General features: G+C 40.8%; 1 protein-coding gene across 1 annotated transcript in view; it reads left to right on the top strand.

The window, feature by feature from the left end:
* Positions 1-16315, top strand: part of ITGB2 (integrin subunit beta 2) — a 76180-nt gene that overhangs the window by 38907 nt on the left and 20958 nt on the right. Inside the window, exons 4-8 of the mRNA XM_061607608.1 lie at positions 1764-1852; positions 8142-8316; positions 12143-12313; positions 14531-14772; positions 15872-16027. Of these exons, the coding sequence (XP_061463592.1) occupies positions 1764-1852; positions 8142-8316; positions 12143-12313; positions 14531-14772; positions 15872-16027 (833 nt within the window). The remainder of the gene's footprint in view (positions 1-1763; positions 1853-8141; positions 8317-12142; positions 12314-14530; positions 14773-15871; positions 16028-16315) is intronic.

Raw genomic sequence — 16315 nt, 5'->3', positions numbered from 1 at the left:
CTAAACTGTATTTCTAAACTCTCAACTGAGGTTTTAAGTTACTGCAATGCTAGAAATTTGGGGACCGAAGGAAGATTTCATACGAGGGGACAGAATTATCATGGGGGGGGGGCAATGCCTGCATCCCCCCCCTTGCTACATCCCTATATGGACACCCTTGCAGTTATACTAGTTTCAGTGTGCCTTAAGTGTGTTGTGAATCCAGGGATACAATGTCAGTTAAAATCCACCCCATTTTACTTCTAAATCTGCGGTTTTTGAGATTGGATGCATTTTCGTTTAAGCCAGCTTCACATTGATCTCAAAAGTGGTCATCACGGCCCTGCTCTGCGCACTGGTGTGTACACAGAGTCAATATGATTAAAAAAATGAATCAAACAGTAAAGATGTGTACAGCCGGGTGCAGATTCGTTTCAAACCACACCCAGACAAAATGATCTTGTTGCTTTTTAAGGAGCTAGTGTGCACATAGCCTATTATGTTGAAGACCTGTATAATCTACATAAGTAGTAGGAATAATGACCACAATCTCATGGTATGTCTGCTTTAGTGCATTGAAAAAAGTGGGCTTAACTGTGCTTAACTTTCTGTTGGATTGTGGCCATGCAGTATATATATTCATTGGGAAATCTAGTAGACTGGTGTTTTAGGGGCAAGACCCACGTATGTGAGCTAAAGAACCACACACTTACTGTATTTACACCATAAAAATATAGGGCAATGAGATGGGGCTAAAACATTGTTAAAATTTATTCAAATATTACTCTCACAAGTGTCTGTGCAAGTGAAAAGGCTCTCATAATTTCCAGAAGACATTTGGGACTTGGGCCAAACTGTACCACAGGTGGTTTGTGAAAGCAACATGGAAGCAGAAAAAATTCTTGAGCACAGCGATAGAATGTGGAGCTGTCCTTGAAGAGTGTCTGGAAACTGCTGTTAGTGCTGACAGCAGCAGCAAGGCTGCTGTGTTACACCACAGCTGTATCAGCTGCCCTGGGTTCCAATTTGTTTTTAGGCCCAGTTCAAGGTGTTACGTTCAACCTATAGTTTGGCCCCAAAACATCTGAAAGATTGCTTGCACCCATATGAATTTACACACATACTGTGTGGCCGTTTTTAATTGCAGTGCCCTGTCTATGGAATTCCTTACCCTGGGAAGTTTGACTCTTTGCAACTTTAAGGGTAAAAACTGCCCTGCTGGCATGCAGCTGTTCTCTTAACCTGTTCATCTGTGATTTTGCTGATGTGTATGTGCTGCTGCTTTCTGTAATTTTTTAAATGAAACTGAATTATTGATGTTTCAGTATTTTGTTATGTTATATCTCTGCAAGCCTGTGTGGTCGAAGATGCTGGATATAAGTAATCTTAATAATAAATAAAACGTGAAATGCTGTCCAGCAGATATATTTTACATAGTGAGTACCCTACATAATCTGGGCCGTCTCTATTCTGAGATCGGATATGCAGTCTTATCCGTCGTTGATAGGTTTGCAACCTAATTGCCGGATAATGTAGCCTGTTCTCAGTAACTCATATCATGGTAGAGTCTGAGGTTAATAAGGCTTGGTTTTGTCCAGTGAATATGGATCTGTTTTAATAATGCAGTTAGAGAGAGAGAGAGAGAGAGACTTTTCACTTAGTTTACTATACACAAATTGTGCAGTAATTTTCAGCTTCATTTTATATAGAGTGTTTTCTCTTTCTGTTCTTTGGCATTGATTGATCTTTCCTAACATTATTTTTTCTTTCTCTTTCTTCTTAAGCACTTTCTCTTGAATGCACAAAATACACTGTAAAAACATGTCAGGACTGCATCCAGTCTGGCCCTGGATGTGCCTGGTGCAAGAAACGGGTAAGTTTTTAATGTCCTATTTTAAAGCATATTTTCATGTTTCCTCAAATACCTTTTCCTCCAATAGAGTTTTTACTCTGAATTATACCTTTCAATATAAAGATAAATAAACTTTTTTTGCTTTGAATTGTAGATGAAAATCATTGCCCTTTTCAAGTTATTTTTTGTAGTAAGCCCACAGTCACTGTTCCAAAAATAGTAACTAAAATCTGCTCTTTTCAAAGTGGTCAAGAAGGAACAGTATCCTCTTCTAGATTTCCAGGTGCCTGACACATGTTGTCCTATCTCTCATACGTGGCCCTGCTATGGGTGTGGGAAAACCCAGTGCTGTGGATGCGGCCAAGAGACTGAATGTCATTGACTTTGGTGTCAGTACAGAAGGCAACTGTATTTATTATCATTTCTCTGGGCACTTTGCAATAAGGGAGAAAAAATAACAATAAAATCATACTAGAACAAAACCCCAATAAACTTAACAGCATCAACATGAAAAACCAAATAACAAACCAGTACAATAAACATATGTCTCCCAGATCCATGTTTGACACTCCGTATGCTAGAACTTGCAAATGATGTGTCTGTGTGAAACATTAAAAATGTCAAAATAAAGACTGAAAATAAAGCATGGAAAGTGGCACTGATTACAGTTAACTTCATATTTCATGGTTTCTGTGACTTTGATATTTTAGCAGCAGATAATGTAAAATTGGGGGCTTCAATTTAAAATGTGTTTGCCCATGACTGGACACACTTCCCTTTTAGGACTGCCCACAGCCAATAACTGTCTTTGCACTTCCTACAGCAAAGCATTTTCATTGGACACACTACAGAGTGGAAATAAGTTGATCTATGAAACAGTTTTGATTTCAGCTTCAAGCTGATTTCATAGAGAAACTCACTGTAGCTGCATTTCCTCAGGTTTTTGGAGTAAACAGGGGCAGGGTTTGATTAGCATTGTGTATCTCTGGCTTCAGAAAACAGAGGTGGAGAAGCACTGAAGCCTGTTTTTGATGTGTGCGTGATTGGCATGTTCACTTCCACACATTCTTATTTTTCCTGTTATGGATACTGGTTGCTGCTTAGCAATTTGTTGTCCACACCCAGTGGATGGAGCATGGCAGGATGTATTGTGTTGTGTTATTGTTTTTATCCCTCCCCTCATCACTCCTCCACTACCCTTTTCCATTCTGGGCATATTCCTGTGCGTACTGTTACGACATGTGCTCTTGGGAACTTGAGTGTGTGAACTTGCCACCCACATGTCCCATGAAACACACCTCCTTGAGAGGAGGGGGATCTTTTGCTAGGGATAAAACAAGTGCTTTGCCCTGAAGTGTGCCTAAATGGTGTATATATATAACCCAAGAAATGCAGGTCCAAACCACAATAAAGCAAAGCTTGATTTTATTGAAAGAGAAGAATAGTAATACAAAATTACTAGGTGTGTGGCAGCTTAATCATTAATATCCTAACCCATTCATAACTTTAAACTAAAGAGAGCAAAGGACCCTATTACTATAAAGAATGACAGGTAGGAGATATTACCTATCCTAGGCCCAGAGTGGGCAATTGAACACAGCTGAAGTGATGTGGACAAGCTCTGAACCAAAAACAGGAAGGAATCTCTTACACCAAGACTCAGACTCTCTCCCTGGTTCTGTCCCTGCCGTCCTTCGATGCGTTCTTTGACAGCGTGGCTACACGTGTTGGAGCTCAGATCACCATCGCCCCCCTTCTTTTCCTCCCTTTCTCTAGATTCAAGCCTCGGTTTTAAAATACTTTTTCTCTCTCACCCCCCCTGCAAAGGAGGGGTCTGGGCATGAGGTGATTTTGTGTGTCTCCCTGTGTGTGTGTGTGCCTGCATGTTCTTGCTGACCCTGAGAAAACTCAGGCTACTTCTAATGAACAATGGGATTATTCTGCTAGACGGGAGGGAACTCTGCCAAGGAGAAGATAACATGTATTCAGTAGCTTTTAGTTAATTTTGTGTCCCAACAGCTGCCCTTGTTGTCCTTTGCACAATACCTCCGGATTGCACAACGAGTCACACAAACAGGGGTGTGGGGTGGGAATTCTAGTTGGCAGGCTTCAGGTCTTGCACCTTGTAACAATACACAATAGTAGTGGCCAAAAGCAAATGTTACCAGCCCTTAGTTATTATGTTTCACAATAGGCAAAATGGAACTTTGTGCTTTTTTTGAGGGGACAATATCCTTTTCCATTTTTAGTAATAATAATAATAATATTGAGGTCTTGCACAAGTGATATTTAGCTAAATCGATCTGCTGTTTGATTTGGTGGGTGTCAGTGGCAATATCCCAGAAACCTAAGAATATCCAATAGGGCTCTGTGAACCATGCATTCCCTCTACCCATTCAAATCAATCACAGCAGTAATGAAATACTTAAATTCTGATACAGAGACCTCCGTATTCCTAGTTTTCTTAAAAGAAGTCCCACTGTATGTTTTGTGTTTGCAGTCTCTGAGGTAATCCCCACATGTACTATGTGGATATCTGAGAGGACAGTTCCTCTGAACCAGTTTGTTGAAATTCAGACATGCCTTCAGCACGAGGCAGTCACTAGAAATAGATATGCTTATTGCCTTTGAGCCACCAGAAACAAAATAGCTTGATTGTGCTGCGATGAGGAGCAAATGAAGACAGCGGTGTATCAGTAGAGGCCATCTGGGTGTGTGTGGCCAGAGGGCACTAAGATGGCCATGTAAACTAATAGCTCTGTTCTAAAGCATCAGAATATAACCTCTAAAAGTAATGAAAACAAGACAATGACTAGCAAGCACACAATGAGACTAAGGAATGCTTCCAAGTACACCAACTCGCAGAGTTGGACATCTAACTGATTTTTTGAAAAGCTAGCAGACAGAAGAACCAGTGAGGCCCATCAAAATGACCTGATGGCAAACAGCATGGTGCTAGTGCCAAAAACAACTGCATCGCACATGAAAAGAAATTTCAAACTTAAAGAGGAATTTGCAACACAACTAAGTTTGTTACACATAACAAGTCACATGGAAACTAATGCAAGCAAGAACTGATGACATGAAGACTTATATGCCCCATAATACATCTGCGATGAATTTGCCACTGTTTATAGCTCCACCAACTCGGCTAGGAAACAGATTGGAAGTGTTTGGCCTCGGTATGACTCCCCTCAATGATGAAGCTTAAGACCCGATAAATGCTCAAATTACTACAGAGGGATTACAGCAAGAAATATTTAAAATAATTGCGGAGCCAGGTATCTACACAGGACTATTTTACAAATATTTTAAATAGGTATATTCTGCTCCCATATTTGCAATGTTTATTTAATTACATATTGAATGGAAGTCCCCTGCCAGACACATGACATCATTCCAAAGTAGTAGTCATACTTAAGCCTTATAAAGACATTTTAAGTATAGAATCCTGCTGACCTATTTCTTTACTAAATCAGGATTATAAATTGTTTACAGCTCTTTTAGTTAAATATTTAAAACAAATAATCAGTGATATACATCCTGCTAATACCAGCTTTGTCCTTCAATGCTAAACTGTGGATCCCATTTGGAAATTGTTTAAATACTATAGATAATTGTAAAGAAAAAAACACAGCAACTCATGTCCCACTTCCAGTGTTGGCACTTAACATTTTCAAAGCCTTTTATTGCATTGAATGGGATTATTATTTAATTAATATTATTAAAATAACTTGGCCCCAAATCTGAACAATTTTAAGACAAATATATCAAACCACTTTTGTGAAAAGCAGGATAAATAATTCAGAACAAAATAGTGTTATGAGCATGGGGGTTGGGATGGATGATTCCTGTGGGTCCCCTTTCCAGCCTCTGATTTGGAATCCTGCGACTTGGAATGAGGAACTCTCTGCTGGTCAGATGAGTCTTTTGTTAACCAAATAGATTGGCCAGGTAAGATAATGGGCCGATCGGTTGCCTAGCAACGATGAATGGGCCAGGGAGACCCTTTTGTCATTAAAACTCTTCAGGAGAGGATCCCCCCCCCTCCTGGAGCCAACAGAGGCTGGTAGTTTGAGTTGTGTCTAGAGAATTGCTGGGAACTGGAAGGCAGAGAGAGAGACTGACTCTCTGCACCATGGCTTTTGGGGTGCCTCCTGCAACCCAGATGGATATTGGACTGCTGATGCCTTGAACCCCCTCCATCCTTGAGCTCAGGTTGGAATGTGTGTAAATAAATAAACCATATTTCATAAAGACACCACAGTCTCCGCTGACCTTCTTCCCAAAGGAAACCAAACCCTGGAGGAGCGCAGGGACCCCGGAAATCTCACTGCTCGGAGATTGGGGGAGGTACGCAACAATAGTTTGCATTGAGGGGCAGGACTGAGCTGTCCCCTTTCTCTGCTACTGTTTGTTTTTGCCCTAGAACCTCTGGTGGTGAGGTTCAGGCACAACCAAGACATAAAGAGAATAGAAATAAAAGGCTAAGATTATTTGCTGGGCCTCTATGCAGATGGCATGGCTGTGGCAACAACAAAGCCACTAGAGGCAGGGCCAGCACTTCTGAAAGAACGTAAGGAATCTAAAGAAGTTCCCAGACTACAAACTTAACGTCCAAAAGTCTGAATGTATGTGAGTTCATCTCACTCTGAAGCATCAGACATTTTCTAAAATATTAAATATTCCTATTTGCCAAACCAAAATTTGATATTTAGGGATACAAATTACAAAACATATAATTTTTGTGGCTAATTATGGCACAAAATATACAAAGAATATTGCAAGATAGGGAAAAAACATAAAATTATTGTTAATGAACAGAATTATAACAATCAAAACTGGTGTTGTACCCAAATGAGACATATTTATTTCATAGCCTCCTATCTGGGCATCTCCCCCAACAACTGCATTCATACGAAAAAGGAAAAAGGGGCAGGGGGAGAAAAAAAAGAATGTTTCTGTTTGGAACAAAAAAGCCCTGAATAAAAAGTGCATTTTAAAATAAACTGTCTCAGCAAGGTTGTCAGGGGTCCCTCATATACTTTTATATTACAAAGCCAATAAAATAAACCACATAACCTCCTCTATTTTAGGGAATGAGACCGAGCAGTGGGTGCACTTAAAATAACTAGTGGTGGAAGGGATACCCAGAATGTTTATCCTTTAAAAAAACAAAGCCAAAATTTAAATCTTTCAAGTGGATAGATAACAGATTTACTCTAACTAAAGTATGGAAATATAGAGCAGTGGCAACAACACCAGCATTGTCACTTTGGATTCCTATCATGCTATGAGAACGAGAATGCTTAACTCAGCAATACTACATGTGAGGCAGATCTTGCAATTGTTGTTGATCACAAGATGAATATGAGCCAACATATGTGATGTGGCTGTGAAAAAGGCAAATGCTATTTTAGGTTGCATTAACAGAAGTATAATTTCCAAGTGGCGTGAGCTACTAATTCCCCTCCATTCAGCACTAGTTAGGCTTAAGGCCACATGGGAGCAGGATTGGGAAATGCAAATAGAGCATGCACACTGGAATGTTATGTGGACTAAGCCACCCTTTAAAACCTTATCTGCGTAAGCTAAAAGTTTGATGCTAAAATTAGCACACCATTGGTATTTTACACTGCAAAGACTCTTGCATATTAATCAAGGGGGGTTGTCAAAATATTGAAGGGGCTGCTCTGTGACTGACAAATACCACCTTGTGATGGGGATGCCAAAAAGTAAAGAAATTTTGGAACAAAGTGATTCAAATAGTTAAAATAATTACAAAGCAAGAAATTGTTATAACACCTCAAATAGCTTTACTAAATTTATTCATAAATCAAAATAGATATCTAATGATCTTTGCATGCCAGCAGTAGCTATGGATAACAGGTTATTTTTGTTATTGAGTTTTCCATCTGAATTAAATGTAAAAAAAAGTATGGACTGGCATTTTAATAAAATCATGTGAAAGCTGTGTGAAAATCTCACAAGCAATGCCAATTCCACAATAAACTCCAATCTGGAAGTCCCATGAGTACCTTCCCAGTATAATTCTTTGGAAGGGCGTAATATTAAGCTATCTAAATTTCTATTCTGGTTGGCTGTAGCTCTCCACCATCTCAGGCAAAGGTCTTTCTCACGTCTGCAGTCACATAGCATTTTAACAAGAGATGCTGAGGATTGAACCTGGGGACTTCTCCACAGAAAGCATGTGCTCTGAGCTTGTTCTTCTACAGTTGTCCAAAACATATTAGGCTTATTTCTAAAACATATTGACCATTTTATCCTGTTTTAATTTCATGAAATACAGGATTTTACAAAAGTAGGAGAACCAGATTCCAATCGCTGTGACACCAAGGAACAGCTCCTGCAGAAGGGGTGTGGGGAGGACATCATTTTTCCAAAAAGCTTTGCTCAATCTACTGGTCAATCAAATAACAATAAACAAATCTATCCTGAGGAGGTGCATCTGCAGCTAAGACAAGGTAACGATTTGTATAATCCTTAGACAAGGAAATAGAAAATAAGTGAACTGAATTATTATAATGACAGGACAGAGCATGTGTGTGACTTCCTTTATATAGCTGTGTACAGACAATAATTTTTGTAGAGCAACAGGAATGACTCCACTCTGACCACTATCACTGTACTAGGCATGGGTAAAGGAAACTTTACTCTAGTTTCACTCCTAAGAGAAACATGTTATAAAGTTTTTTTAATGCATGGTCTAGGCGAAGTGTACAAGATTCAAAGAGAAAATGATGAAACAAATAAATCATTGATATGTGACAGGTAGTGCTCTTTCTTCTTAAAAGGTTAAAGATCATCATGGTTATGCACATACCTGAATAAGTAGGTTTATACATTTCATTTTATTTCACTTATTTATTAATTGAATTTATATAGGTGCCCCATAAAATAGGTTATCTGGGCAGCTCACAAAAGAAATTTAATGCTTTATGTGGGGGGGGGGAAATCTGCAAAACCTCTTCAAGCAGAGACTATGTGAAGCAGAAAAAGTAAATGTGTGCACCATTACAGCAGTGGTGGGGAACCCCCCCCCCCAAGAGGTCCAGTTTGGCCTGTGAAACCCTTTTCCCCAAACCATGCCCGCCCACCCACCATCTGACATTACTAGCTGATGGACGGCAGGACAGGGTTGAATCCCGCCTTGGGTGTGCGATCCTGTTCCCAGCAGAGAACCATATTGTGCAGCCAAGGCAGCAGGATTTAATCCCCACTCACTAACTGAGTGGGGGACTAAAGCCCCAGATTAAAGTGCCCATTGAAGCAGCTCTCTCTTGCACATGTGTACGACTTAAAAGAGGCTTTTGCAAAGGCTTTAAGACAGCTCCTGCATTCCTGTTGCTCAAACAGGAGACCAGCAGCTGACTCAAAGCCTTTTCCAAGTGTTCCCCTTTCCCCCACTATCTTCCTGTCATTGGGGATGAAGGGGGTGGGAGGAGACTTGGAAAAGCCTTTGCAAGTCTCCTCCTGTCCTCCATCAAGTCGCCGCTGTTGGGAACTTAAAGGGGGAAGTGGGGAGGCTTAGAAAAGCCTCAGGTGGTATAGGAACAGAGAGAAGGAAACCAGCAGGGTCCCCAAACACCTGCTGCTGCTGTTGTGAAAAGTGCCAGAAAAAAGCCAGCAGTTTTTCAGACTTTTTTCTGACACTTCCCACAACAGCAGCAAGCACTGGCTTCCTTCTTTCCCTTCAGGTGGCAGCAGTGGCAGGGAGTGAAGGGACAAAGGAAATAAAACTTCCTTTCTCTCCTTCATCCCCCCCCCCCCGCTGCTGACTGTGAAAGGGAGAATAGGAAGTCAGTGGGGTTTCCAAATGCCTGCTGCTGCTGTGCAATTCTCCAGAAAGAAGAGAATCTTTCTTGCATAGCAGCAGTGGGTGCGTGGGAACTATGCAAGGGATTTTGGCAGGTGGGCAGGGCTGCCTGTCTGTCAATCATATACCATAATTATTCCACATTATTGGCAGATAGGCAGCTATGCCCACCTGCTGAATTTGGCCCACGTGGCTGATCATGGAAATCAGATCATGGATCTGTTGGGCCAAAAACGTTCCCTATACCCTTGTATTGTACTGTAGTAACATCTTCAAATCTCTTCATTAATGTTTATCATGAGAATATTTAATCCAGCCATGGAGAAACATTTTGCTGATTTTTCTTAAAACACTTAAAACAAACACATACCGGTAGACCTGTCCCTACCATAGATCTTCACAACCAAGTCAAAGCTGATTTAGGCTGCAGTCCTAACCCCACTTACCTGGGGGTAAGCCTCATTGAATTCAGTAGGGCTTACTTCTGAGGAGAAATGGTTAGGATTGTGCTGTTAGTTAGCTACTTGCATCACAGACAATAGCAAAAACTTTAAGTAGATATCCCCATTTGATGTTCAGAACCTGGGAGGATGCATCATCACAATCACTGCATTTCTATATCACAAACTCACATAAGAATAAAACTATGTTGTGTACAGAATTCAATTAAAATCAAAACAATATAACAAATACGATCAAACAGAATATATTAAAGAAACAGAAATACAAACTATAAATCAATTTCAGAAGAAGACTTGCTGAAATAACCAAATCTTAAGTTGGCGCCTGACGCTCATCACAGACAATGCCAATTTGATTTCACTAGGTCGAGAGTTCCATAACCCTGCTGTCAGAATTCTCAAATAAGGCGTCAAGAATTCTCAGAGCCCCAGGCTGTGTACACACCAGAATGTTAATGTGCATAGGGGTCATGCAGATTCAGTTTCTCTGTGTGTGCTTTTGTGCGTTTCTGTCCTCCACACGAGTGCTTTCAGTGCCTTCTTAGATCAAATTATGTGCTCAGAGGTGAAATCCCCTGCCTCCCCTGCCCCTTGCCAAAGCCATCCTTGCCAGGCCTCAATGCTCCTGTTTTCCTTCCTCTTACCTGGTGGATGTGTGGAGTGCAGGGGTGGTGGCAGGAGTGATAGCAGAGGGGAAAGAGAGACTCCCCCCCTCTGTTGCCCTGTCTAAGTGACAGGACGCAGTATATGAGAGGAGTAGTTTGTTCAGGGGCTCTTGCAGCTACAAAAGCCCCTGGAAGAACTATTTATTTATTTCTATTTGTATCCTACCCTTCCTCCCAAAGTAGCCCAGGGCAGCAACTCCTGTCCAACATTGCACCTCATCACACTGTTAGCTAGGTCAATGAGCCCTGGGAAATAGCCTCCTTCCCTCTCTGCTGTCACTGCTGCTGATCCTCTGCACTCTGCTAATCCACCAGGGAAGGGGGAGTGTTGAGGATGTGTGGCAGAGGCAGCTTTGATGGTGAGCAGTAAGATGCTAGAGGCAAATGTGGAGTGAACCAGTCCAAGGAGAGCCTCAGAGGGTTTGCCCACCACTACTTCTAATGATATTAGATTAGTAATCTCTCCACAATAAGCACTTCTATTTCTTTGCAGTCAAAGTTCATCCCAGGACAAACTGAAATGCTTTATCATTTTCTAGGTCAGGAGTGAGGAATGTGTGGCCTTCCATAAATTGCTGGACTACAGTTCCCATTACCCCTGACCATTGGTCATGGTGGCCGGAACTATGAAGAACCGAAGTCCAACAATATCTGGAGGATCACAGGTTTCGTGCCCCTGTTCTAGGTCCTGTAATACCAAGTCCTCAAATCCATGTATTGGCCTAGTTGGAATTAAATCCATGTATTGGGATGTATTGGCCCAGTTGGGGTTACTTCATGCAATAAACTGAACCTGTACCTTTGATATTTTCCTCCATACCGAATGTGGGGCAGCCTACAGATACCTGAAGGGCTTGAACATAATAGTCATGGTATAGGAAATCTATACAGCAATGGTGTGGAAGTGGATCTAGCTGACAGTCCAGTTCCTTATCTTCCCCACTGCCTGTGGGCCAATTTTGACATCAGCTTACTAGTTTTTGCATAGCGCTCATTCATTGGGACTTCTGTGTGCAATACATGCAAGTCTCGATGATCAGCTGATCTTTGGGAATTGCATAGCTCTGTGCACGGAAGCCCCGGCAATCAAAGAGTTGCTGCTGCCTGCAAAGTGCTATGCACAGTGCTTGCAACCCCGCTTTCAGCCCAGCTACGTCTTTATCTTCCTCACACTTGATATCATAAATATTAGGTGTAGGGCAGGAGGGTGTGGCTTGGCCAAAACTGTTGCTGGCCAAATGGGGAGGCCTGGTGGACCTGATTAGATCACTGCTCTCGAGGATGCTCTCAGACTTTGAGAATGGATAAGATTAGGACAAATGCTAATTCTTTTTGCTTTCACTAACAGATCAACCTGCTGTTTTTAATGTGACATTCCGACGTGCTGAAGATTACCCAATAGATCTTTACTACTTGATGGACCTCTCATATTCTATGGAAGATGATCTGCAAATTGTGAAGAAGCTAGGAGGAGATCTGCTGAATGCTCTCAAAAAGATTACCAAAAAAGCTCGGATAGGTGTGTATATTCCTAATTAATTTTATTTATTTATTTATTTATTAAATTTATTCATCGCCCATCTAGCTGGCTGTCCAGCCACTCTGGGCGACATACAAAATAAAAACATACAAATACATTAAAACATTAAAAATTTCAACAATAATAATAAAACCTAACGCACCCCAAAAGCCTGCGTAATTAATGCATATGTAGCTGTCTCCTGGTACTAAAAAAAATAGCATCTAGGATTCTTGTAACTCAAAAGAGTAAAACTTAATGGAGCACAATTCTTGCATATAGAATCCAGATTTAGTGAGATTCTTCTTGGATTGAAGGTCCTGTCAATCAGGCTGGATATGGAACGTCTGTTGTTATTTCACATCGTAGGAGGAAGACAATGGGCAAAACTAAACATGGTGTAAATTGCATTAATACAATAGATGTGCACATTATTGTTCTGTAAATTGCAGCCTTGGAAGAGCCTTCAGAAGATGGGGGGTTTTTTCCCCCAGAGTTTAACCCTTCGCTCCTTTGCTGTGCTTCCAAGGAAAATACCCTCCCAGCAGCTATGTGCATTGGAGGAAAACTTCCATTGGCACCAACAGAGACTTAAGTTCTACTGCAAACAGTAGTTGAGGGTCAGGTGATTTTCCTTGGGACCAGCAGAGGAGAAAATTCTACCACCCCACCAATGATGCTTAGGCTCCTGTGGGACGCCATTTACAAAATAAAAGTATGCACATTAATTCCATTAATCCAATTAATGTTACATTTGGTTTGGCCAAAAGAAGGAATCAGTCTACATTGCTAACTGTACATTGCATGCCAATAGCTGTTAAAACCTTGAAACTGAAATAGGTTGATGGCATTATACTAACTCATAACCAAGCTTTTGAATTAGGATAATATGTGCTTCTTTCTACGAAGGAGGGGTTTTTAACTGATCATAAACCAGAATTTAAGATTCAAAATAAAGTGCCAACAAATCTATTTGCACGTCTTTGACAGTATTACACAGAGAATCTATCTACAACCAGAATCTTATTCTTCATATTTTTAATCTTAGTTATCTTGAACATGCAATCTGGAATTTAGAAAAAAAATGTTCTGCAACTTTTGGTATCTTATCATTAGATACAGCTACATATCTAATGGGTAACAGGTTCCTACTAGGCTCAGGTCACAGGAAAAGGCCACAGCATGGAAATAAAAATGAATTCCCATTCCAGGCGGCTGGAGGATCTCGCTATAAGGAAAAGTTACAATGTGTGGAGCTTTTTAGCTTAGAATATGATGAAGATGCATAAAATTATGCATAGTATGGAGCAACTGGATAGAAAGAAGGTTTTTTTCTCTCTTTTATACTTCTAGAATCTGGGGCCATACAATAAAGCTGAATGATGGGAGATTCAGGACAGAGAAAAAATACTTTTTTACATTGTTGTTGTTATGTGCCTCCAAGTCGACTGCGACTTATGGTGACCCTATGAATCAGTGACCTCCAAGAGCATCTACTTCTTCACATAGCACACAGTTAAACCATGGAATTAAGTTTCATAGGATGTAGTGACAGCTGTCAACTTAATTGTCTTTCAAAAGAAGATTAGAGAACATCATGGAGTCAATGGCTGCTAATCATGATGGCTATAGACTACCTCCAGGATCAGAGGCAATTTGCCACAATACCAGCTGCTGGGGTGGGATGGAAACAGCCAAACTGCACTTGTGTTCTGCTTTGTTTTGCTTCCCATGGCCTGGAGCTGGCTACTGCAGAAAACAGGAGGCTGGGTGAGATGAGCCATTTCCCTGATCTAGCAGAGTTCTTATGTCCTTATGATTCCTCTCCAAGGCAACTTTCTTGAAGGAAAGGTGCTAGTAGCCTAGAGATCAGGGCGATAGGAAGGGATAATACTAAGGAAGGGAACACATGGCTTTTCTTCTCTTTTGAATGACAGACTGTATGCAAAGGAAAAGGATCCAGCTTTTTTTGGGAGGGGGGACAGATTTTTCTGTAGAAAGGTGGGATAAAAATAAATATTTATTCTGCTGTATTCATTTGTCAACTGACATCTCTTTTGTAATTCCAGCTCTTCTCTATTTTAATATAACTTTATTTTAAGCAATTACAGGGAATATTGACAGTGACATTCTCTACAGTGGTTGAGAGTTCTTCCCCCTCTATATTTATTCAGGGGCAATAACCCTTTTTGTGGCACTTCCCTTGTGTTCCTTTAGGGTTTGGTGCCTTTGTGGATAAGACTGTGTTGCCCTTCGTTAACACCCACCCAGAGAAGCTGCAGAACCCCTGTCCAATTAAGGAGGCCAAGTGTCAACCACCATTTGCTTTCAGACATGTGCTGAGCCTGACAGATGATGTTGAGAGGTTTAAAGAAGAAGTTGGGAAGCAGGATATATCAGGGAATCTTGATGCACCAGAGGGAGGACTTGATGCCATGATGCAAGCCGCTGTCTGTGGGGTAAAATTTGTGACAATTACTATATGACAAATTGGTACCATGATAGTGTGCTTTTTGGAAGTGAAGAAGTTGAATTAGGTAGATCATGCATTCCTGGCAAGAACTGAAGTTGGTTTCTCCAAATAGTCATAATGTATTCAAGATATGCTATTGCTATTTAATGTTGTACATCAGTACATATCCTATTTAGAGATGCTAGGCTGGGTGGTTGTTGTTGCTATTATTTTGTTATAAATTAAATTAATAGATTATTATAATACATAAGGTAAAATAAATACAACATAATAAAATAAGTTAAGGGCAAAGTAAAACAACAGCACAACAGATAAAAACAGTCAGATTGTACAAACCTTCCTAACAAAAGAGGTATTTATCAGTCTCCAAAATACAAGGAAGGGGGTAGCCGGCTGAAACTCTCAGCAGCGTGTTCCAAACGGCAGGTGCCACAGTGGAGAAGGCCTTCTGGTTGGTTGCCACTCGCAGCAGTTGAGAAGGGAGAGGCAGCTGTAATAGGCTCTCTGCTACATGTCTGGATCAGTGACAATTAATAGAGCTGGATTTTTAATCTCATAGTTATTGCTGCAGTTCTTTCACCAGCTGCTTTGTGGTTGAAAGAGGATCACTCACGGGCTTGCAGCATCATACTCCAATGGTCCTGGAAAGGCTCTTGTGGTGCCTTCAGTTCTCACAAGCAGCAGTTAATTGGAGAGTGCAGAAGTTGTGGATGGTGGGTGTGGTGTTTTATTCTCCCACTGGTTTCTTCCAGATGAGATGGAGAGGTGAGAACAGGAAATGCAAAGTTCCCCATTCTTCTTTCCCTCACATCTTTGCCATTGGAACAACTCTAACAATAAGACAAGAAACAAGGTGTCAATTAAGCTCTTCACTGGTCATTTTATGATGAACAAGAACAGTTCCACTAGAGAACAAACTGGATAGAAAGGTGCAGAATGTCCAGCTGGATATTTAAAGCTATTAAAGCCATTTTAGGGTATATGCTAGCTTCTCTTAGGACAGGGACCGACTGATCCACTGTGTCCTTTCATTTTATGCAATATCTTTACTGTTTTGAGATCTGCATGCGTGTTTTTTAATCCAGGCTAAGATTGGCTGGAGTAATGTTACACGCTTACTGGTGTACACTACAGATGATGGCTTCCACTTTGCTGGGGATGGTAAGCTTGGATCCATCTTAACTCCTTGTGATGGGAAATGCCACCTGGAGGAAAATATGTATAAAAAGAGCAATGAATATGTAAGTACTCAGAGGTGGGAGCACACTTTATAAAGTAGCTGCTGATAGGGATGTTGGAGGAACCTCTTGAAAGTACACTACCACGCCGATTCTGTCTACCTGTTTGATCCCCATCCCAGCAGGGACACTTGCTATGAATGCTTTTCAACTTAGTTCTTTACAACAAAAGTTTCTTTTTAACATGTGCACGTTATATGTAAATAGGTATGTAAATGGTTTTGTGATGCACATTATTTGCATAATTGCCAAACAAGTGGCATAAGAGAGCACTGCTCCATCATTCTGGAG

Source organism: Rhineura floridana, chromosome 2 (assembly GCF_030035675.1).
Source record: "Rhineura floridana isolate rRhiFlo1 chromosome 2, rRhiFlo1.hap2, whole genome shotgun sequence".
Classification (NCBI taxonomy): domain Eukaryota; kingdom Metazoa; phylum Chordata; class Lepidosauria; order Squamata; family Rhineuridae; genus Rhineura; species Rhineura floridana.
Note: the sequence above shows the minus strand (reverse complement) of the source record. Positions and strands in the feature narration are given on the sequence as shown.